Here is a 23,298-nt window from a genome sequence, read left to right as displayed (position 1 = left end):
GAAAAGTTTAATTCATGCAATGAATACAATACCACATACAGTGGTATTTTACCGTAATTACTAGAGCATAAAGTACAGTCAGCTTACCTGTGGGCCGCTGCAGCGTTTCGTTTTCAAACTGCGAGGAGTTGGGCCTCGACGTCAGAGTCTAGTCCAATTGCTAAAGTTTTTCTCATTGGATAATTTTTCTTGCTCTTATAAAGAGTATTTTGTTTTCCTTAAATTATAGCTGTAGTGAAACCAGCAGCTGAGATACTTTCACGTGAGTATTTATTTTGACACTGTACAACGTGGCGTTTCCATAGCAACACCAGTGCTTTGACCGCAGTTTTTCCTGCACCGAATCTCTACGCTATCATTAATGACACGTTTAATTTGTTTCGTCAGACGTCTCCAAACATTTATTTCATTTTTAAATGGTCCAACGAGGATACATTGAGTTTCAGTGAGTTTCGCGGATCAGAAAAAAAGTCGTTTGGACATCCGGACAGATCGAGCGCGCCATCTACGTCACATCCGGTTCGGGTGCAGGTCAAACTCTGCGCCACCAGCTTCAAGTTTACAACTTAATAACTCGTAACAAGCGACATCTCTGCTTTTGAACTTTATTTACTGCACGCATATACGCGACTTATGATTCTTCACGTAAATAATTAACAGTAATAACGAAATCGTGATTAACAGGAGACATGACATGTATGAATATTAATGACCTCGTTAAAGAGCAGTGAACTTTATTATATCGCGTATATATACACTGTATATATATTTAATCAGCTCTTTAGGATCTGCTGAGTAATTCTCTCTGCCCTCTAGGTGGCGTCACTTCCCTTATCTTTCCTGTTCAGTTACTTTAATTTGAACCTTGAGCGTTAGAAACCTGATATGCAAAAATAAATTACTGGTACAAGGAATCAGGGTTAGCGCTGGAGTCGTGACGATCCAGGTACCGGCGTACTCGTCCACGGAGGAGTCCTCTCACCACTAGTTACTAATATATTCTTTTTAGTTCCTTTCCACATAGCAGACGAATAATTGGACTCTCGCGGCGTTTTGCACACGTTAATCGGTTTGAGATCAGACTTGTGTTGAGACGTGAAAAGACAAATTGAGGACAAACAAGTTAACTTAAGCAAGCTTATTTTTAATGGATCTGCAAAACTGTTTGAAATTCCAAAGATTTTTTTTTTTTACCTCCCACCCAGTGGCAAACATTAGACATTACAGAAATGCTTTCCAACCCAAAGAAATTTGCATGCAGGGACAAAAAAAAAAAAAAAGCAAAATAAATGACAGATAAAATAAATCAGACACTGTATAAAGCCATTCTGTTGACTGGAGGAAAAATTCAAACGTTTTCCGTTTCAGTTCGGCTTCCCCTCCTCAGAATCTGAACCGACAAGAGTATTAAACTGTAATTCATTGGATAGATGTGGCTCCACCCCCCCACACACAGCCCCGCCCCTGTCTTCCATATAAGGCACAGGACAAAATAACCCCCTCCCACATACAAAAGGAGCTAACCAAGCCTCGGTCACTTGGTAACAAGTCGTAAATGACCAGATACAGTGAAACAGAAACCCACCAAGTGTACAAAATGTTAAACCTACAGCCTGTTTGTGAGTGAGTGCTGTGGGTGAGGAGTAAAGGGTGAGGGTGTCCAATCAGGCGAGTACAGGCAAAGGAAATATTAAAAAATATGAGCTCATCTTTTCACAACTTCTTTTTTTTTTTTATTTAACAACCTTTAAAACAAATGACAAGAAACGTGACTGGATTTACCTTTATCAGAAATAAAAGATGGAGTGGAGGGGAGACGGGGTTAGACGAGTGAAGGTTTATTCTGATAAGAGTGTCAGTGTGCAAGAAAACTCATGAGACAGGTTAGAGAACAAGAGAGTTAGCAATTAGAGAGAGAGAGGGAGAGAGAGAGAGAGAGGGAGAGAGTGTGTGTGTGTGTGAGTGCGACCGAAACAGAAGTTGTTCAACTGCAGCACTTGCTCTTCCAGCCCGGGGCTCCGCTTCCATTGTTGATGTCGACGTTTTCACTGTTGGGCTCTTTTACAGGCGTCTGTCAGATAAATGCAATAAATTAAAACTACTTTCAAGCCATTTCAGTCTAAATGACGAGATTTATGCATTGAATTCAGGGGCGGGGCCTCAGAAGACTTTATTATTGCGACTTCCCATTTTTTTCTAACACAGCGAATACTTAATAGAAGGTGACTTTGAAAAAAAATTAAATGCATTTGTAGTTCAATTTCTGTTGCTATGACTACCGCTTCCCACTACAGAAACAGTTTTAATGACGCCAACAGACGACCGGACTGCAACCGAAGCTCCCGGTTACGCACGCGGTGCTGAAAGTGAACGCACCTTTCTCAGGATGTCTTCTGCTAGCGTGAGGAAAGCCTTCTCGATGTTGATGTTGGCCTTAGCACTCGTCTCAAAAAACCTAATGCCATGCTCCCTCGCAATCTGCAGAGGGTAAAACAGACCAGGGATCAGCGGCGGGGCCGAGCCAGGAACGAACACGCGCACACACACACACACACACAGCACGCCTGCCTGGTGTGTGCGTGTGTGCGTGTGTGTGCGGCTAGATCCGCAGAAAGGCAGGCCATTTCTAGTTTTTGTTGCTGCAATGAGCGAAGAGAAACCTGAAGGGCTGTTCGCCGCCGCCACGCCGGACCGCACCACCTCACCTGCTCCCCCTTGGCTTTTGGTACGACCCTCTTGTCCTCCATGTCGCACTTGTTGCCTAGCAGCATCCTCTCAACGTCCTCATTCGCATGCTGATCAAGAGGAGACGGCGCATTAGACTTTTAACACGTGCATTTTTCACAAGACGACAATGGCTCCGCCCAAGCCGAAGCCTTCCCCACAAAAACGTTACATCGTTAAAACCACGTGAGAAACTAGTATTTGTACGACATGAATGTATTTTGTAAACTTAAAATCTCAGGTTAATGGTGTTTAGATGTTTAGGGTTTATACGAATCTCCCATGTCCGGATACGCAATAATTACTGTTGCCGTTCAAGTAAAAAAAAACAAAAAAACACAAACACTAATCTCCGACATGAACGTGGATCTGCGCCTGCAGAACGTGCGTGCGGCACCTCGTCGATGTTGCGCAGCCATTTGCTGATGTTCTCGAAGCTCTTGGCGTTAGTGATGTCGTAGACCAGCATGATGCCCATGGCCCCTCTGTAGTAGGAAGTGGTGATGGTGTGGAAGCGCTCCTGGCCTGCCGTGTCCCTAAACACACACACACACACACACACACACACAGGGTTGGCTTTGTTTGTTACATCCCACCGTTACTCCACATAAAGCGCTCTGTGCAGGCTAGCCCGCGTCCCTCACGTCGCTGGGCTGGCCTGTAGCACGGCTCATCAACCGCCGCTCAGAACGCCGGGAGCCCTCGACTCAGAACACAAACCTCTGCTTGAAATATTTGGAATTTTTAAAATAACTGGCCGTGAAATGGTCTCTGGGTAGGGAATAATGAGAGCCCTGCAGCAGACCGATGAGCATTTCCTGTTCTAGCATGCGTCTATGCTTGAGGATGGGGTTATCGAACAGATGTTTCTCTCACACACACACACACACACACACACACACACACACCATCAGTGCGTCTTCAAAACATGCACTCCTCCCTCCACAGAAAGAATCCACCAGCTCACCAGATCTGTAGTTTGATTTTCTTTCCTTGCAATTCAACCGTTTTGATCTTGAAGTCAATTCCTGTGGAAAAAAAGAAGCAAAAAAACAGAAACATTTCCATCAGCACGCAGATCAGGCCAAAATACCTGCCGTGTTTAGCAATGGGGGGGGGGGGGGGGGGGGGTCGGAAACGGTAACAGACACACTTAGGAGCAGGGGAAATTGAACGCGAGCGACACACGTTTCCATCTCTGAGACAAAACCATTATCTCTTCCGGACCCTGCGGTGCCGCGACCAGACCTTGAGCCTATCAGCAGACAGCTGTGGGGTCAGCAGCTGGAGAGCAACGGACGCACACACACACACACACACACACACACACACACACACCAGGGAAACGCAGGTTGTTTACACGCAATGCAAAACGCTGGTTTCAGGAACGAGCGTGAAAGCAGACGATTAGAATCATGACATTGTGGATTATTTAGGCGTCTAACTGAAGTTTAAAGTTCTTCCACTTTGAGATTGGGACCGATGGAGCAGCGAGGATGGGCTGCAGTTTTTCCCCTTCCTTTGTGGGGATGTTTGCGACATGGAAACTGACATAATTGAGTTTCCATTTTGGCTGGACTGGCTGTATTTTTTTTTATATATAAATACACGGATACTTTTCTTCTAGGTTTTTCACCGCTGGTTCTGTTCTACTGATGAAGGCCAAGTTTAAGAAGGAGCCATTTATGAAACTTTCTGGCCAAATTGCGTTCTCCAGTTTCGCAGCCGGTTCTGCGCCGGTCAGAAACTGTGGTCGACTTATCATAACATTAATAAAAATTCCAAGAAGCAGCTGTGCTCTAGGTGGGGCAGCAGCATGATAGAATAACGAAGGAAAGGGCTGCCAAGCTGTGACTCACTAAATATTATGTACTTCCCTGAGGAGAGAACAGAAATACGGAGCTGCAGAAACAAAGAACCCAGCCTGGGCGCCGCTGACAAGACGCAACTTATTTATTTCGTCCCATCCCAACAATTACTAAACGGGAAACGGATTAGAATCTGATTACGAGTGGTGAGAACGGAGGACGGTGAAACTTCACACACCTTGAGCAGGATCCACCTTTTAAGAACACAAAGCCAGCACGGCGGATGAATTCCGGTGTTCAGCACTGAATATGCATAGCTGGTAATATCACAGTTGGAAGAGGCTGGTGGGTGAGTGACTGAAGATGAGGAGGGAGGGGGTTTCCAATGGGGGGGTATTTTTAAGAAGCAGCTGTGCGTCTGTGTCTGAAGGTACGAGTACCGTGTCAGAATGAACACACCCCCGTGTGATTCCACTATGCATGGAGGCAACTTGTTTGAGTAATTTCAGAAATGGGAACCAATCAATGTTATGGATAACATTAGGATCACTAGGAATCTCATAAAAGATCCTTTGACTGAAAGCAAAACACACGTTACTTCCGAAAAGGCAGTCGAAACATCAGCTGATTTCTGTCTCCAATCACACAACGTTTCTCTTTTGACCGACAGTCTAATATATATTATTAAAAGCCGAGATTGTTCTTTATTTACTGACCCTCTTAAAAGTTTTGCTTTGCATCTCGCTTGGTTTTAAATAAGGATGAACGAAAACAAGCCGAGGCAGCTCGGAACTGGATGAAAACTGTCGACGTCTCCATGGGAACGGTGCGTTGTTTCCACAAACAATCCAACACCCAGTAACGTGATGGTTCGCGACCACGCAAGTCAGCGTCCTTTTGATTGAACGCATGAGGATGCCCTTAGCAGCGGTGTGAGTCAGAGGGGGGGGGGGGGGGGGGGGGGGTCATATGCAGGCCCTCCGTGCAGCCAGTACTTTTGGTCAGTGGCTGAACGGTGCCCCGACGCTACCCCTGGCAACAAATCAGGTCGAAAAGTCTGAGTCACTGTAGCCAGCGTGGTGGAATACAATCATGGCTCGAGTGTGTCAGGAGGAGTAAACCAGTGGCTGCCGGTATTTCCAGTAAAGGTTTCTCCACAGTTACCGGTCCCGGTGACGAGCTCCAGTTAAACTTTTTGATTTGTCTTCTTCGTGGTTGTAAACTGGATTGGAACCGATCTCTTTCCCGTGTCGTGAGAAAAACAAAACACTGACGGCCTTCCTGCTGTGGGACGAGCGAACCTTTACTACAGATTAAGATTCCGTCCATTTGTTTAACGCGTTACGTTTTTCTAAAGTAGAAAATAACAGCTGCAGTCGCTTTAAAGACGAAACACTTTATTACCCAACTCCACGAGGAAAGCATTCCTGCAAGAAGCAGCGGCCGATTATTTGTCTTCTTAAGAGTCCATCAATCTTTCAGCTCTGACAGATAATAAGATATAAAAAAAAAAAGGCAGCTCATAATCTCCATAAAGTTCCTAATGACAGTAGAGACTATGTTTAGAGAAACAAGTCTTAAGAGTTACACAAATAAGCAGACAGCAAGACAAAACCTCAGCCGAATCATAAACAGATATATAGATGTGATAACTTTTGCATAAGAGCATCTGTTCTCAATCTCAACCGGATTTCACCGGGGACGCCGTCACCGTTACGGGCGTGTGTCCTTAGGCGATACAATGAGGCGTTGTCAACATCCATTATCAATAATGTGGGCTTGGATATGATGAAATACATCCTGAACACTGCCAACCGCATGCGGTCGAGCGAAACATATTCTAAAGTTACATTATTACTCAGCACTGATCTTAAGCAAGAGACATAAATGGAGACTCCACTCGGGCGCCGCAGGGATTTGACAGTCGACACTCGACTGAATGCGATGTCGGATGCGAGCGTGGAGGTCAGAGACAGAAGCCGACGATGCCAAAATGAGCCATCAGCATCCAAGTATAGTTACCAGAACCCCACGTGGAGATACTTTATACTTTAATGTGGCATTTTCAGAGAAATATAGTTTGTTTCAAGAATAAAACCATTTGATAACTTCAGTTAGCGACACTGCAGACTGAGATTTGGCTGTAAATACAAGCAGCGGAAGATTGTTGGATAATTAACTAAATTTGTGTCCGACAAATGTATTAAAACACGACTTCTTCATGGTGATGATACAAGAGAAATGTACATAGTTAAAAATAACCCTTTTCTATGATCACGCTTGTGATTTTATTTAAAGTGCTTTCATTTTCCCAGACAGGGCGATGAAACCAGATCAATTCTTACGTCACTGCTTCTGGGTTTTCCTTGTGACATCTATAATTCGATAGTAAAAATCAAGAGATTTGTTAATTTTTTAAGTGTAATTAGTCACAAAAGAAAACCCCTTCTATACGTGGATAATAATAATACCTGTCTGATAACAGGGGAGCCCGAGGCTTTTGTAACATCAGTCCGGCCCTGACCTGCTTCCAAGTAGCCTCGTTAGCCCACTAGCCACTCGGTCAAATGACATGACAGCAATTGTCTCGGCACCTTAACCGGTAATGCCTGCCATTAATAACAGGTTAAATGACAATAAAAGTCGTGTCTAGTTGTTAAAAGTCACAGCAAGGTACTAGAACAGGGAGCGGTGCTAAAGCAACGCGATCACAACTAGCTTGCGAGCTAGCATGCGCAAGGCCGGGCGGGAGGCTAGCTAGCTAACGCCAGCACGCTGCTAGCATACTAGCTAACCAAATACGTCCCTGCCTGCCATTTCCAGCTGCGGGAGTCCGGCGAGTCAACCAGCTGTCAGCCTAACCCTCCAGCAAACACTCGTACCCGCAAAACAACCCCTTTATCCCGCGGCTCCGCGTCTCCTTACCTATGGTGGAGATGAAGGTTGTGTTGAAGGCGTCGTCGGAGAAGCGGAACAGCACACAGGTCTTCCCCACGCCAGAGTCTCCGATCAAAAGCAGCTTGAACAGCAAGTCGTACGTCTTCTTCGCCATTGAAAAGCAGCTTGCGTGAACCCAAACAAGATACCCCCAAAAAAAACACAAACAAAATGACACCCTAGCACGTCTGCGTAAAGTCTAAACGCAGCTCCAACGCCGCGCTCCTCTTGACTGGACAGTTAACGACCCGTGTTTTGTTGATTAGCCTTGGCAAGCTAGTCGGCTAAATACCACGCAAAGTAACGTGTCCGACGAGTTATAATTCCCAAGGCCGACCGTCCCCCGTCCCCCTTACAACACGAGAACAGATTGGGAAGAAAAAAAATAAGGTTCTCCTCCCGTGTGATTCCGGTTTTCCACTCTCTTTTCTCCCACACACAGTCGGGACAAAATGGCTCCTCTCTCTTTCCACAGCGACTCGCTCTTTCTTCAAACTAACGGCGAGCTAATTCAAATTCTCGGCACGCCCCTTCATTTCTCAGCCTTGCGACGAGCTCGGCCGACGAGAATTAGAAAAAATCTTCGCCCTGAAGTGCGTCGACTTCACTGTCAGCCCGGAGAGAACCCGCTTTTGTCAGGGAAGATTAGAACCGAAATACCGTCGGTCGCCTTCGAATGGGAGCCTCCACGGCGACACCCTATATTGTAGACACGCCTTCTTACTCCAGCCCCCTTCTGTCAAAACCCGCAAATGTGATTGGTCAACACAGCTGTCCCGTTTTATAGTCCCATTTTCATTGGCTATCATCACATATATTATGATTGTCAGAGGGGAAATGCAACCGTGCTTGTTTCTCGGACATTGAGGCGCAAATCTCCCATTAATTCAATTCATGAACTTCTCTTAATGATCCAATATGGCGTCCGGTTTCTTGCGGATCTGTTTTAGCCGGGGTGTTCCGCGATAGTTTTCATGGCAAGCTGCTCAATTTGATGCGGAGACTATCCCAGCTGTAAGTCAGGAAACGTGACGTCATAAGTGCTTATATGCTTGTTACGGGCGTTTCCTCGCGTCATCTGTTCTGTAAAATGCAAATGCATAAAAAAAATGCTAAACACACAGTATCAGAAAATAAAGTATTGAAATGTCCACATCGTTATTCCAGATTCTCTAGAGTTGGCTTCTGTGTGTGTGTGTGTGTGTGTGAGAGAAAGAGAGAGAGAGAGAGAGAGAGAAAGAGAGAGAGACTTTCCGTCTTCCGCCTGTCAAAGTAGTGTTTCTCTTTAGACACTCCTTAGGAATGCAGAGTATGCCCTGCTTTCTGCAGCCGAGTACAGACTTGCCACTAAGAAAAAAATAAACTATAAAGGAGAGAGAGAGAGAGAGAGAGAGAGAGAGAGAAAGAGAGAGAGATAACTAAGTCAGGGAAAAGGGGAAAAAAGGGAATGTATTGTTCACGCATAAAAACGTCTGTCATGCATTGCACGGATATGACTTATTTTGTTATCGTGCTCTCACTATTAGCACCGTTGCCTCACACCCAGCCGGTTCTGTGTTTGGCGTCCAGACCCGTGGCCTTTACGTGGAGTTTGCGTGGAACCCCTCTGGGTGCTCCGGGTCCGGGTTCCTCCTAAAGTCCAGAAACTCTCTGAGCTCCCTCTGAGCGCTTTTCTGTCTTTGTCCACATGATGGCGCTACAGGAAACGTTCTGCTCCTCCCCGGTCTGGTCCACTCCACTCCACCCGGGTCCTCATTTGAATATCATTTTTTTCCCCGCATAAATAAAAATAAGGGCAGAGCGCTTTTATTTATTTATTTTCTTCCGTAACATTTTGAATGAAGGACTTCTATTCTAGTCAAAGGATCTGAATCCTCTGATCTTGGTGACGTTAAAACCCATTGCAGTGCATGATGTAATGCCAACTGCTGCTGCCAGGTGGTGCTGTTACAACGCGGTTATATTATATACCAGTATAAATGCAGTAAATTAACGCCATTCCTCTTTTAACCCCTTCAGCCCTATAGCCTCTGTTCGAAAATTACATACTCAAAAACGAATCGAGTACATTTCTGCAACTTCGAGGTCTATTTGAATGAACTTGGTGTCATAATAAAGGGAACACTTTGTGATATCTGTTCTAGAAGTATCAGTATATAAATTAAGAGTAAATTAAGATGCCAAACAGCCATAAATTCACCAATAAAAATGTGCTCTTTCTTAAAGTATCTATTTGAAAAGATTTAGTTGTAACTATAAATCTAAATCCAAGCAAATTAAACCTGGATGTCTCTAATTGTGTGAAACACAACGTCAATTATTTTCATGTGAACAAACACCATGAAACAACATTTCCCATGGTGCTTTGTTTCGCTCCGCAGTGATGTGGGGTGTGGTGGTTGAGCGTGTGTGTGTGTGTGTGTGTGTGTGCGTGCGTGTAGCGTACAGGAGGAGCGCTCCGTCTCTCCGTGCAGCCGCAGACGGAGCATCACTGAGCAGAGGACAGGGAGATGCTGCCCGCGGTCTGGATCTCCAGCCAGGACGACGTGAGCTTGATGCCTCGGATGTATTTATCGCTGTGATTTTTGTTTCTCTCTCGCTCAGCCTTGGACGTGTTTGAGGTTCTGCAATGAAGCCGACGCGCAAGATCCACGTCTGACCACGTCTTTATTGGGAAGCAGACAATAAGTGGAGGGAATTAACCATCGTTCGAAGCGCGCTTCCATCATTTGTGAGCTACTGCGGTGATTCTGCCTCAATGGTATAGAATCGAGAAGCCATTCTGTGAGTGTCAAGCCTTTTATTAAGGGTTAAATAATCCAAAGGCAGGCAAGGAGGCTTGATTGAAGGTTCGCAGCCCATTTTGGTTTTCCTTTCATCACCAGAAGGGGCATAAAGGCAATCATGTCAAAAAACAAGAGCTGCGAGTCGGTGAAAGTCGTGGTTCGATGCCGCCCCTTGAACCACAAGGAGGAGTCCAGTGGACCTGCTGGGGGGGTCGTTGTCCAAATGGACGTGAGGCTTGGGCAGGTGATCCTCAGAAACCCTCGAGCCCCCGCCAGCGAGCCTCAGAAAACGTTCACATTCGATGCGGTTTACGACGCGAGCTCCAAACAGCGAGACTTGTACGAGGAGAGCGTGCGGCCGCTGATCGATTCGGTGCTGGCCGGGTTCAATGGGACCATATTTGCGTATGGACAGACCGGAACTGGGAAGACGTACACCATGCAGGGGGCGTGGATGGACCCGGAGAAACGGGGCGTGATCCCCAACGCCTTCGATCACATCTTCACGCACATCTCCCGATCGCAGTCCGATAAGCAGTACCTGGTGCGGGCGTCCTACCTCGAGATCTATCGGGAGGAGATCCGGGATCTCCTCGACCCCAAACATGGAAACGCCAGAGCCCTGGAGCTCCGGGAGAGCCCGGAGTCCGGGGTGTACGTCCCTGACCTCACATCGTGCGTCTGCAAAAGCATCAAGGAGATCGAGGAGGCGATGAACATCGGCAACCAGGCGAGGGCCGTCGGGGCGACGGACATGAACGAACACTCGTCCAGGTCCCACGCCCTGTTCCTGATCACGGTGGAGTGCGGCCAGCCGGGACCGGACGGGCGGAAACACATCCGCGTGGGCCGCCTCAACCTGGTGGATCTGGCCGGAAGCGAGCGCCAAGCCAAGACAGGCGTCCAGGGAGAACGGCTGAAAGAGGCCGCCAAGATCAACCTCTCCTTGTCAGCGTTGGGGAACGTGATCTCGGCGCTGGCCGATGGGCGCAGCAGCCATGTGCCCTACCGGGACTCCAAGCTGACCCGCTTGCTGCAGGACTCTTTGGGGGGGAATGCAAAGACCGTCATGGTCGCCACCTTAGGCCCGGCCCCCCAGCACTACGACGAGACGCTCACCACGCTGCGCTACGCCAACCGAGCCAAGAACATTCAGAACCAGCCCAGAGTCAACGAGGATCCCAAAGACGCCCTCCTGCGCGAGTTCCAGAGGGAGATTGCTCGCCTGAGGGCGCAGCTCAGCCACAGGAAGTGGAGGAAACAGAGGAAGGAGCAGGTGGACGGCGAGAGCTGGGACGAAGACACGGAGGCAGAGGAGGAGACCGTGGAGAAGGACTACGTAAAGTTAGAGGAGCAGCGGCTGGAGATGGAGAAGGAGGCCATCAGGGGAGACCAGTTCATGTTGGCAGAGGAGAAGCAGAGGCTCTTGGGAGAGAAGGAGAGGATGATGGGAGATCTGAGGAAAGAGCAGGAAGCCACAGAGCAGCTGACCGCCAAATACAAGGTGAGAGTCGATACCTGTGAGAAACCGGAAAGGCACGATGTCATATAATAAGTGTGGATCCTGCAACACCATTAATGCCGGGCGTGTTTCCATAGCAACCCTTCTTGACCTTTCCCCCCATTGTTAAACATGTGAACACCCGCAAATCTGTCACTCAAGTCCACAAACCTGAAGCCAAGATAAACCTGATGCTATAATCCAACAGCATATTTCCCCTTTAGTAAATTAGCATAATTATTTTGCTTTCATCTAACTGGAAATCTTCATTTCAGTGAAGTTTAAAAAGAACTGGTGCAACTGACTCCCAGTGTCAATACCAGTATTTCCAGTACGTGTTTTTATATTTGCTGCTATTTTTTCCATAGTTTTGGGTGGAAAGTCTCCACCCGAGGACTGTTCACCGTTATAGCTTAAAATGTCGGTTCCCTCTCTGTCCCACTGAACAATCAAAGAGTCAGAGTTGACTTAATGACTATAGCTCTGACTCATGAGTCAATAAGCCACCGATGCAGAATGACTGTGTGACCAGACAAAGTCGGTGATTTCAGAAGGTAGAATCATTCCGATGAAGTCAGCACTGCTCTAATTTTAGAAATGCAGATTTGATAATAATTTACCAAAGCATCCAATCATCTTAACTTCAGTGAAATGCCCATTTTAGAGAAATATTAATAATATACGAATATAACATTTATTTATATTTCAATATGCCTTTTATTTTAATACTTAATTTATCTGATGATAACATTAAACAGCCATTTTGTTCCCATGAACATCACTACGATCATTATTTACTTTTCCTCTCTGATCAATCAGCCAATTGTAACAGACCCCCATAAGTAGGTCAGAGACCCACCATATGAAGAGGGTGCTGTTAGCTAAAGCTAATTAGCACAGACGCCAGTGCTCCATCTGTAGCTTGTGCTGTGATGTTGGTGCAACTGTTGGTTAGCTGCTGTCTCCTCTGCTGGAAGGGCCCAAAGCCTGAAGCAACGAGCGCGATGACATCATTATTAGACGCCCCTATTTGGCGATGAGTATCGTCATGACGTCACCCATACACCGTTTTCGTTTCCAGATTCTTTTTAGCCATTAAGATTCCTGCTTCCTGTTTATTTCCGCAGCAACACACTGCGAGTCATGTGACCAGCAGCACGAGTCAGTTTGCGCTGTCTTCCATCCATTGGACTATACTTAGATCTATTTTTCTGGGTCACAACTCTTCCACCTCCCTTCTTTCCCTTCTCCCTCTCTCCCTCTCTCACACACAGAGCTCTTTTTCTTTCTTTCCTCGTGAGGAAGTAGACGTTAACTGTGCATTGAGGTCTTTCTACATCCTGCCAGCTGAGGTTCAGCCAATCAGAGTGTTGCGTGTGATCAACAGCAGTTCCCGTTGCCTCGTGGGAAATATTATCAGCGTTGCACAAAACCTTCCACAGTATAGCATAGAGGTTAGACAATATATTGTACACCCACTACACACACACACACACACACACACACAAGCATGCACACATGTGCCCATAATATTATTGATAGCACGCCTGCTTCCTGTTTATGAAGCTGCCTTCCTGTCTAATTAGAGGAGGACAGGGTGGGTAGAGAGAAAGGGGTCGTGTGTGTGTGTGTGTGTGTGTGTGTGAGAGAGAGAGAGAGAGAGATTATGTGCTCATCACTGCCCTCCATCCTTTAGCATGGAGGGCTGCATCACTGAAATATTAATGAATCAACTCCATGTCTGTGTGTGTGGGTGTGTGTGTGTGTTTGTGTGTGTGTGAGTCCCCACAAGCTTCCCGTCTCTTTGCATTTATAGCTCGGTAGCTCCCAGCTAGGCGTCGTCCTCGTTGCGATTGGCTTCTTCAATATGCGAGTTCCTTTTCCCGTTCCTTTTCCCATCGGGAAATCTGATCGGTCACAGCCAAAGGAGTCAAAGAATGCATTTAAAGGAGGATTACGCAGCGCTGACTCGGATAAGCTGCAGGACAAAGTGTTGCATTCAGCTGCCCCCCCCCCCCCCCCCCCCCCTTCGTCCCGCAGACCCAGATCATGTGTTGGATTCATGCTGCAGAGAAAGGAGACAGTTATTGATCAAGCCGAAACACTGAAGCCTACGTTCCCCTGTGGCGTTTCAAACGACGGAAGCCCTACATCTGTATCTTTTAAGATATAAAAGAATAATAATCAGCTTCAGGGAACCATCGAATATTAGACAGGACAGAACCTGAGCTGACCTGTAGGAACAGGAAGGTCTATAAAGGCGTGATGAAGTTTGGCTGTTGACCTTTGGAGTAAATCCTGTAGCTTCGTGAGACCGGCTTAAAAATTCATTCTGCAGTGATTTCAGGAAACGTATTAATGAGCGCAATAAAAAAGGAGGCCAAAATATAAATAATTTCCTTTACTCGATAGAACTATTTAGGTGAATGCAAAATGACACCAAACCGTAAACGGGAATCATTTGAATTGATCCGACCGGCCAATCAGAGCTCAGAGACATGAGCGGAAAAAAATCCCCTGATCTGAATCAGCCTGAAAGAAAATATGACAACACACAAAGAGCTTTGAGCCCAACAGTGACACACACACACACACACACGCACACACACACACGCACACATAGAACAAAGGCAGTTGGACACAAAGAGCCTCTCTGTAAAGACCTGCTGCAGACTCATTCTCTATGAAAGATTCCACTGTACTCTTTGCGTGAGCTTCAGTGTGTTTTGTGCATACAAGGAGGAATGCACAGTGCACACACACACACACACACACACACACTGTCCTGAGACTGGAATGCGGCAGCAAACATTATCCACGGCCCCTGACTGCCCTCCCCCCCCCCCCCCCGCCTTGTTTGTGCATCTTCTGTTCTGTTCTTCACACTCATTATTTGATTTTGAACCTCGTGAACACGTGAACTCGTTTGACACGGCATGATGGAATCTTCTCTGATTTAAAAACAATATTCAGCTCAGAATTTCTCCACTTGTTCCGGGTTTGAGCTGTCGATGCATCAAATAATGGATGAGGCCTGGACCAAAGCGGTTTGTTGGATGTCGGTCCAGAAGAAATCCGATGCCGCACTCTACTGTCCGATAGTGCGCTCTGTCGTTTTGTTTGTGCACGTCTACTTTTGATTGTGATTCATGCCGGAGGGGGGGGGGGGGGGGTATCTCGGGTTCTGTTTGGCCGAGCTCAGCTTGTTCTCCTACAAACTTGCCTCTTCAGCATGATGTCAGCACGGACTGCAGCTCACCAAGGTTTCACTGTCAGATCCACGCGGGCTCAGTGTGACCTCAAGCAACTCAACTCGTGTCTTTTCAGGCATATTTTTTGGACATATTTTCATAATGGCGGTAAATTCCAGATGGAATTTGAATGAAAATGTTTCGACCCCTTGTTTGGAACACAAGAAAAAACTTGGCCAAAGTTTGATCAAACCAGTAAGTTATCAGGATGAACCTCGACATGGAATATTACAACATTTTACAAAATTAAAACTTTATTCTTTAAATTTTAGACATTTATATGCCCATCTGGTACAAACTTCAAAGGTGGCTTTTGCTGTTTTGGGAATTAGTGTATACAATTTCTTTCCAAAAAAAGAACAAATGCAAGAAGGCGGAGTCGGTACGAAAACAGTCTGATATATTTTTAAACTTCGCACAAATTGCTGCTTTGCATTTTGAAAAATTCATATACCGGTACAGTTTGAATTTAGGCTTCAATGAAAATCCATTCGGTGCTCATTTAATTTCCTTATTGTGAAAACCTAAATCCAAATATTCATCTTTCTCTTCTCAGGCAATGGAGAGCAAGCTGCTGGTGGGTGGAAAGAACATCATGGACCACACAAACGAGCAGCAGAAGATGCTGGAGATGAAGCGGCAGGAGATCGCCGAACAGGTAAACGTTTGTGTTCCGGTGCCAGAAGGTTGGCGGTTCGATTCCTGGCTAAGTCGAGCTACGTATCTATCAGCGTTCCAGCAGAAACGGAACTTTTGATTCGTTGTTGTATTTAACGGCTGATTCCAGACGCGCAGCGAGCGGGAGATTCAGCAGCAGATGCTGATGCAGGATGAGGAGACCCTGGAACTGAGGGACACGTTCACGTCTCTGCAACAGGAAGTGGAGGCAAAGACCAAGAAGCTGAAGAAGGTAAGAAAAAAAATTAGAATAATCATGTGTTCACAGATCAGGTGCAGTTCCCCTTCCTCTCAGACAAGTTGCTATGCTTCTATTCGCAGCCCGTTTAGACACCAGTGCCTCAAGTGTTGTTGCTACGGGCAACCAAGCAGCAGCAAAAGCGAGACCAGTTCCTCAGCGACGATGCTGCGCTCCTCACCCACTTTCTGTCTCTCTTTCCTCGTAGCTGTATGCTAAGCTCCAGTGCATCAAGGCGGAGATCCAGGACGTGAACGACGAGCACGTGAGGAGCCGGCAGGAGCTGGAACAAACGCAGAACGAGCTGACCAGAGAGCTCAAGTTCAAGTGAGTCGCGCAGCCATTCAATGGCGTCAGCAAACGCACAGGGACGGTTCACAGGCCGCACGTCATTTTTTAGATCCGCCATTGTGAAAAGTACTAACGACCCCAGTACGCTCTCAAGCGGAGGGCTCGTCCGGGATTTGAACCCGGGACCTCTCGCACCCTAAGCGAGAATCATGCCCCTAGACCAACGAGCCACCCGCATGCTCTAGTCTGAAATATTTGTGTTCAAATCACGCAGGTATCTGATAATAGAGAACTTCATCCCTCCGGAGGAGAAGAATAAGATCATGAGCAGACTGACCTTTGACCCCGAGGAGGATCAATGGCGGTTTCAGCCTCTTGTTCCAGCTGAAAGGTCAGTGAGGGTTCTACATGCTGGGATCTTCTCCTTTGGGCCATCAGATGGATATCGGGGTCAGGGTTCATGACCTTGTTGCTCGTGCTTCATCTCTTGTCTCTTTTCCACCGCCTAGCAGTGCTGGAAAAGCGCAGCAGCCACTGCGGACCTGCACGCCGTCCGTTCTCATCTATCCAGCGACAGACTGGATCGATTCTGGCGTCTGCACTTTGACTCGTGATATTTAAATACGTCGATTCGTCTCTTTCACTCTATTCAGCAAATCCTTGCAGATGAAGACGAGGCCGACATCTGCAGTCGGCTACAAGCGACCAATCAGCCAGTATGCCAGGGTTGCCATGACGATGGGACCTCACTCCAGATACAGGGTAAGAGTGTTACGTGAACACTAAAGATCAGCGTTGACGGGTCGTTTAATCGACTGTTAAAGTAAAGAAATAGGTATTAATGTGGATGACACACCTCCGCACTGTGCATTACGTCACACAATGTGTGTGTGTGTTTGTGTGTGTGTTCAGGCCGAAAACGTCATGTTCCTGGAGCTCGACATGACCCCTCCGACCGCTCTATCCATGCATCGCTCTCAGGAGGCGGAGCCGACCCAAAGCCACTCCCTGGACGACTCCCCCACCGAGGACGCTGGCGTCCGCAGGTCTCGATCGTGGTGAGGCTGAAACCCCGACCTCCGCTGTGTCTGAGTTCTACGGCGAGGTGGAAATGAAACACGACGGTGTCTTTGATCTCTGCTATCATCTGTTGCAGGTCCCAGAATCCAAAATCCATCACTTCATCGTCTTCTAATGTTTCCTTGGCGACCTGTCACACGGCCACGCCCATGGCAGCGCAGTGAAGCTTCTTCACTGAAGATGCTTTTTTTTTAATTATTCCTTCACCTTCTCTTCTTGTCCTCCCAATTTTTGGCCTGTGATCCTTCACAGTCTACAGCTTGGGCAGACACCACCTCCTCCTCCTACTCTTCCTCCTCTTCTTCCTCCTGCTGCTCCCGTCTGAACCCTCTCCTCCTTGCATGTCTGTCTTGGTAAACCGCTCTTCTGGGTCGGGTTCGGTTGAATTGCTCAGCCTAGAAGGACTTTTTTTTAACGGCGATGAGAGTTTGTCTTTGCGTCAACTGAGACGCGCCGTGTTTGCGTTCGTGAAAAACACGTCGGACCTTTAAAATCACGACTCAGGATTCCTCAGTTGGGTCGAAAACGTAGCTCCTCGTGATCCGCCTCCAAAGGCTCCACGGACACCGATCGAGCTGCCGTGTTCCACACCGGCTCGTTTCCCCCCATCAGGCTACAATCACGTGTGAAGTTTCAGTCACGGGAGTCCTTTACGGTGGCGCATCAGGCTGTCAAGTTCTATCCATATGATCAATGCCAGCGATCGAGTTGCAGCTAAAAGCGTAAAACAGCACAGAGTTGACCTTCAGGATATCAAACAGATTTCTTTTGCAGTATTTTATACTTTCCCTTGCTCCTGCTTCATGATGCAAATAGTAAACCAATGTTATTGATCGAATTGATTTGGGGAAATAGCGGCGATCATCAAGATGTCACGTATCGGTTATTTTCATTACGGGTGAATCTGCAGCATTTTGATGGAGAAAAGGTGAAGTTAAAACAGGGGAATGTAGTAAAAAAATGTTCGACATGCAGCCAAACCGATAGATTTCCAACTGTCATTGATATAAAACGCAGAAAAGCAGCGAGAATTCATATTTGAGAAGCTAAATCCAGATGATATTTGATTTTTCACCCTTTATTGTCCCGTACTAACGCTATTTATTATAAGTTAAAGAGAAGTAAAGGGTTAAGATGCTGCATAAATGAGGCAGCTTGTTAATAATTAAGATTTTTATCGCACCGACGCTTCGTGAAAACGTTCCTCTTGCTGCATTATGTCGTTTAAAATACACGCAACTGTAACTTTAATGATGTGAAACGCGTTTTGTGTTACTGTAAGTCGAGATGAGTATCTATAGATAGAGATGTACATTTATTGAGAGACGTTTTAAGGCATGGGGGGGGGGGGCTATCAGACTGTATCTGGTGATGAAAACATAAAAATATTGATATTAAAGTAAATATAACGCTATCTACTGCAAAGGGGCGCTTGTTTTTATCTTATTTATTGTGTCTGCTTTGATATATCCATGAACTGGGATGCAGAGATGAACATAGACTGGGTTAAATGTTTACGCATGATGGGGCACAACGACAGCATATGTTGCCTCACATTTGTGTCAGGAGTGTAATAATGTAAATGTGTGTGTGTGTGTGTGTGTGTGTGTGTCAGGGCTGTGGGGGGTTGGGATGGGGAAGGATGCCTATGGAAGAGGGGTGGTGTCGGATGGATGGATGGATGCAGGGATCTAAAGACAATCAGGAAGTGAGGAAAGGAGGGACTGTGGAGGAGGTGGCGAGGCCTGCTGAGCCTGTTTCCATGGTAACCTGCCAGTGAAGGGTGTCGGGAAGGGGATGGGGGGTTACTTGCGTCTCTGCATCTAACATGTTGGGCCAGTCGAGCTGAGCTCGTGTCTGGTTGAAAAATAAATTAAGGACACTGTCAAAGAATTATCCGTTTAAATGCCTCATAGATAGATAGACAGATAGATAGATGGATGGATGGATAGATAGATAGATAGATAGATAGATAGATAGATAGATAGATAGATAGATAGATAGATAGATAGATAGATAGATAGATAGATAGATAGACAGACAGATAGATGGATGGATGGATAGATGGATAGATAGATAGATAGATAGATAGATAGATAGATAGATAGATAGATATATAGATAGATAGATAGATAGATAGATAGATGGATGGATAGATATCTTTTATGAGGGGAGTGATAAACATAGCTGGTTGGTTGGAAGCATAATTCCGCAGCGCCCCCTGGTGGTGTGATGATGAAAGCACATCAACATCACGAAAACCCATCATAACCTCCAATCTTATTAAATATAAATCAAAGTTTGCTTTATTTAGTTTTATTCTTTCCTTGTTAGGCAGGTAAAATCTAAAAAAAGTTAAATGTACAGTTTAATCATATGAAATTGATTTTTATTCCACTCACATATTCAGTCTTTGTGGACATGTGGTACATTCTGTGTGTTTTTTTACCGCCGGTTGACATCAGCAGAATAATCCAACAGTGGAACATCATAGGAGCCAGACGGAAATTCACATCTGAAGTCCTCCACAGGACTTAAAAACGTCACGTTGGTCTGGCTCATCCAAGTCAGGAATCCCTGCAGGTTTGCATCGCAGTGGAATCTGTTCATTTTCAGATCGAGGAAGAGGAGGGAGCGGAAGGCGGCGGGGTCAGGGGACGCTATAAAGTTGTTGGAAAGGTGGAGCAGTTTGAGACTTTGGGGTAAAACATCAGCCTGGAGATAAGTCAACGTGTTGAATGAGAGGTCCAGCTCAACCAAGGAGCTGAGACCCTTGAAGACGGCTTTAGGGAGAGTCCGCAGGGCGTTAGAGCTCAAATTCAGACCTGCCAAACGTCCCAGGTTGTCAAACAGATCCAGGCATTTCCCTCGAGACCAAAAAGACTGCAGGGAGCTGCCGTGGAGATCCAAGACCGTTAAGGAATTTAAGCCAATCGCCGATTTGCTCACACACCACCTGATCGAGTTTCCTCCGTAGAAGAGAGTCTCCAGAGCTTTCACTTCAGCCAAAAGGGGGTTCAAATCCCCCAGCTCTGTAAGTCGGTTGTCTCCGATGTTCAGATACTTGAGATTACTTGCAAACTGTGCGAGAGCTCTCACTGGTGAGCTCGTCAGCTTATTGTCGTCTAATCGGAGATCAGTTAAACCGGGCAGAGACGAAGGGAAGCCGAGCTCTCGCAAAGAATTCCCTGTTAGAAACAACGCTCCCAGGTGGGGGAGTCCGCTGAAGGAGCGGAACCCCAGGGCGCCGATGTGATTGTAGGACAGATCGAGCACCTTCAGGTTCGTCAGGGAGGCAAAAGAGTGGGCGTAGATCTCGCCCAGCAGGTTGTTGGAGAGGTTGAGCACTTTCAAATGTCCCGCAAGTCCCTCGAAAGCATTTTTGTGGATCTGATTGACTCTGTTTTGGGAAACGTCGATGATCTCAACCTCATCCAGGGGCCCGAAAACCCCCGGCTGCAGCGCAAAGATCCTGTTTTTGGAGAGATCCAAAGTGCGGATCGAACTGTTCCTCAGGCCTTCGAATGTGCCGCGGTCTGGATCCGGGAGATTAGAGAAGGAAAGGCCTCTACCGATGTGCCCTGACATCTTGAGGTGGGCGATCTTTGTGCCGTCGATGGCTCGGAACAGCTGCTCTAACTGGCCCACAGTGAGCCCGTTGTTGGAAAGGTAGAGCCTTTGAACGGACATTCCTCTGAAGGGATTCCCACACTTCTGCCAGCTGAAGGCTCCGCGGGACGTCGCCTTAAAGCGAACCGAATCCAAGTTCAGAACCTCCAAATGCTTCCCCTGGAAAGCCGCCAGATCAGGCTCACACAGTCGGTCGATTTGGTTCAGTTTGAGGTTCAGCCGTTTGAAACGAGTCATGTTGACAAAGAACATCGCAGGCTGGACTCTCTTGATCCGGTTGCCAAAGAGGTCGAGAGTCTCCAGGGAGGACAGGGGCTCCAGGTAGTTCTCCTTCAGGATGGAGTCTTGGAGCCGACAGTAGTCCAGGAAGAGAGCCTCCAAGCCGGAGAGTCCCGCGAAAGCCCCCGGCTCCAGACGGAGGTTGACGTTGAAGCCGAGGACCAGCTTCCTCAGGCGACGGTTCCCGCTGAACGCGTTGCTCCGGATTACGAGCGGCACCCGCTGAAACCCGAGGTCCAGCTCCTGCAGCTCCTCCAGGCCTGACAAGGAAGTGGCGTTGATCTCGCTGATGTGGTTCATCTGCAAGTACAGGTGGGTGATGTGGGGAGGAAGAGGAGGAATCCGGCTGCGTTTCTGGGAGCTACAGTCGGCTACGGAGCCGGCGATGAGGCAGGATGAGGAGCCTGACACCTGCAGATGCAAATCAAGCAGCGGAGGCAGAGTTTTAAATGTTAATATATGGTTAGTTATCGCTTAATAACTATGTAAGAACGATTGGTTTTGCATCACTTTGCGCAGTGTTTATCTAAATGTGATGTTCGCTAATATAATAAAACATTTTAAATAAACTTTTAATTTCTCTGTAAAGGCTGAAATAGCAAAGAAAATGATTTACTTTGGCTTTATTATGTACATTTGAAAACAAATGGTCTTTCTGTCATGTGATTTTCTTCATTCTGACTTGATAGGTAATAAAAAAAACGTTTTTGCAACAAACACAATGTTTTGTTCCTTTTTTGTTCCTCTTCCCAGACAACACTTTTCCTCAATACGCACAAATCGTTTTTCCATCAGAAGATTCTGTACGAATGAACTTGACTGTTCTTAACATTTATATTTACAGAGTTGCAGTAAAATAAATAAATGTATCTACCTGCAGGAAAAGACCAATGACAGCCACCAGAATATCCGGCGTCCTCATCTTCACACTGCTAGCTGGAAGAAACTCTCAATTTTTAAATGAAATAACGATCTAGCCTCTGCAGTACAAGCAGAACTCTATTCTGAAGTGGCTTTCCGTTGGCCGCTTTTTTATCTCCCAGCGTTTGCAACACTGCTGATGGGAATCCGGCAGCGTAAACATGACGCTGAGTGGGATTCCCCACCCCCCCTTTTTTATGCCAGCTTTGCATGAGGATGGGAAGTACCCATAAATGTCATCGCTCTGTACTGCGTGTTCTGTTTGCGTGTATCGGAATGAGGATCATTGATCATTGAGCACAATTGACTCTTGTCCTTACATTTATGTACAACATTCAACTTTTCCATTTTAATAAAAGAAAAAAGGTAATTTTACTCATCTCCATTCATTTAGAGCCACATATGAGTGTTGTTCCGTTGCATTTCAGTACAACTGCATTGAAAAGCTCTTCTGTGATTCTGTACAGTACTGAATGTGTAATTCGGCCGTGTCATAGTAACTGGCATATTTGTACATACTACTTTAGTCACCGGATATGTTGGAGAACATTTATTAACAGGTTATTGCAACGATTTTTTGTACAATTTCCCCAAAACATTTCCCCATCCTCTTTCAGACACCAAGACCTCACAAGTTCTGTTGTACAGTAGATACTCGATTACTTACTGGGAGAATTTAACTATACCGGTTTGTGTTTTTTACACTTAAGCACATTTATGAGAAGCGTATTTCCATTTGATGCTACGCTTTAATCCTATAAGAGATACTGTTTGTTCTGTTCTACTTTCGACTCTTAAAAAAGGTTGTCTCTGTCCAACAAGTACTTTCTTTAATAGCATTTATGTGCTTATATTTAGAATGCAATGTTGAATGCAGCATTTGTATTCATATATATATATGTGTAGAAAGGCTTTTAAAGGTATTGAGAGGAAGGAGCACTTGTGAGGAGATTGGATTTTACATACCATTCCATAAAAATGGAACTTCCTATATTTTTAATTGTTACTTTTAATCCATCTTTTAACCTTGCATTTTTTGAGCAAGTTGGACTGGAGCGGAACCTCTTTTTCGAGGTCACAAACTTGTCCAAAAAAAGGTGGTTCTGATTCTGATTTTCATGTCTTTGGTTGTTTTGAAATGATTTTCTCAATTTACAATACTTTTTTTTTTTTT

The 23,298-nt window shown here is 46.2% G+C and overlaps 3 protein-coding genes and 1 non-coding gene across 4 annotated transcripts; 1 reads left to right on the top strand and 3 right to left on the bottom strand.

Annotated features, from left to right (window-relative positions):
* Window positions 1-1,123: 1,123 nt before the first annotated feature.
* Window positions 1,124-8,130, bottom strand: rab10 (RAB10, member RAS oncogene family). Its single transcript, XM_068753536.1, has 6 exons — window positions 7,458-8,130; window positions 3,692-3,752; window positions 3,122-3,260; window positions 2,706-2,795; window positions 2,377-2,478; window positions 1,124-2,071 (listed from the first exon to the last, which is right to left on the bottom strand). Exons 1-6 carry the CDS (start codon window positions 7,582-7,584, stop codon window positions 1,985-1,987), a joined length of 606 nt encoding a protein of 201 aa, XP_068609637.1. The 5' UTR covers window positions 7,585-8,130; the 3' UTR covers window positions 1,124-1,984.
* Window positions 8,131-10,373: 2,243 nt separating this feature from the next.
* Window positions 10,374-17,458, top strand: LOC137909110 (kinesin-like protein KIF3C). The gene is made up of 8 exons (XM_068753534.1): window positions 10,374-11,759; window positions 15,564-15,665; window positions 15,795-15,917; window positions 16,132-16,250; window positions 16,489-16,605; window positions 16,868-16,976; window positions 17,127-17,272; window positions 17,371-17,458. The coding sequence occupies exons 1-8, from the start codon at window positions 10,374-10,376 to the stop codon at window positions 17,456-17,458; spliced, it is 2,190 nt and encodes a 729-aa protein (XP_068609635.1).
* Window positions 16,373-16,444, bottom strand: trnap-agg (transfer RNA proline (anticodon AGG)). Its single transcript has one exon. It is a non-coding gene; the product is annotated as a tRNA-Pro (tRNA).
* Window positions 17,459-19,700: 2,242 nt separating the features above from the next.
* On the bottom strand, window positions 19,701-22,125 carry LOC137909111 (toll-like receptor 5). Its single transcript, XM_068753535.1, has 2 exons — window positions 22,078-22,125; window positions 19,701-21,614 (listed from the first exon to the last, which is right to left on the bottom strand). Exons 1-2 carry the CDS (start codon window positions 22,123-22,125, stop codon window positions 19,740-19,742), a joined length of 1,923 nt encoding a protein of 640 aa, XP_068609636.1. The 3' UTR covers window positions 19,701-19,739.
* Between the last annotated feature and the right edge of the window lie 1,173 nt (window positions 22,126-23,298).

Source organism: Brachionichthys hirsutus, chromosome 20, assembly GCF_040956055.1.
Source record: "Brachionichthys hirsutus isolate HB-005 chromosome 20, CSIRO-AGI_Bhir_v1, whole genome shotgun sequence".
In the NCBI taxonomy this organism is placed as follows: Eukaryota; Metazoa; Chordata; class Actinopteri; order Lophiiformes; family Brachionichthyidae; genus Brachionichthys; species Brachionichthys hirsutus.
Note: the sequence above shows the minus strand (reverse complement) of the source record. Positions and strands in the feature narration are given on the sequence as shown.

Bases quoted from the DNA above. Each gene is read 5' to 3' on its own strand.
- LOC137909111 (XM_068753535.1), bottom strand. From the start codon at position 22,125: ATGAGGACGCCGGATATTCTGGTGGCTGTCATTGGTCTTTTCCTGCAG. The intron at 21,615-22,077 runs GTAGATACATTT...TTGCATCTGCAG, and splicing joins TCATTGGTCTTTTCCTGCAG to GTGTCAGGCTCCTCATCCTG.
- rab10 (XM_068753536.1), bottom strand. From the start codon at position 7,584: ATGGCGAAGAAGACGTACGACTTGCTGTTCAAGCTGCTTTTGATCGGA. The intron at 2,796-3,121 runs GTGCCGCACGCA...CCTCTTGATCAG, and splicing joins GGCTGCGCAACATCGACGAG to CATGCGAATGAGGACGTTGA. The intron at 2,072-2,376 runs GTGCGTTCACTT...TTTATCTGACAG, and splicing joins CAGAAGACATCCTGAGAAAG to ACGCCTGTAAAAGAGCCCAA.
- LOC137909110 (XM_068753534.1), top strand. From the start codon at position 10,374: ATGTCAAAAAACAAGAGCTGCGAGTCGGTGAAAGTCGTGGTTCGATGC. The intron at 11,760-15,563 runs GTGAGAGTCGAT...TTCTCTTCTCAG, and splicing joins AGCTGACCGCCAAATACAAG to GCAATGGAGAGCAAGCTGCT. The intron at 15,666-15,794 runs GTAAACGTTTGT...GGCTGATTCCAG, and splicing joins GGCAGGAGATCGCCGAACAG to ACGCGCAGCGAGCGGGAGAT.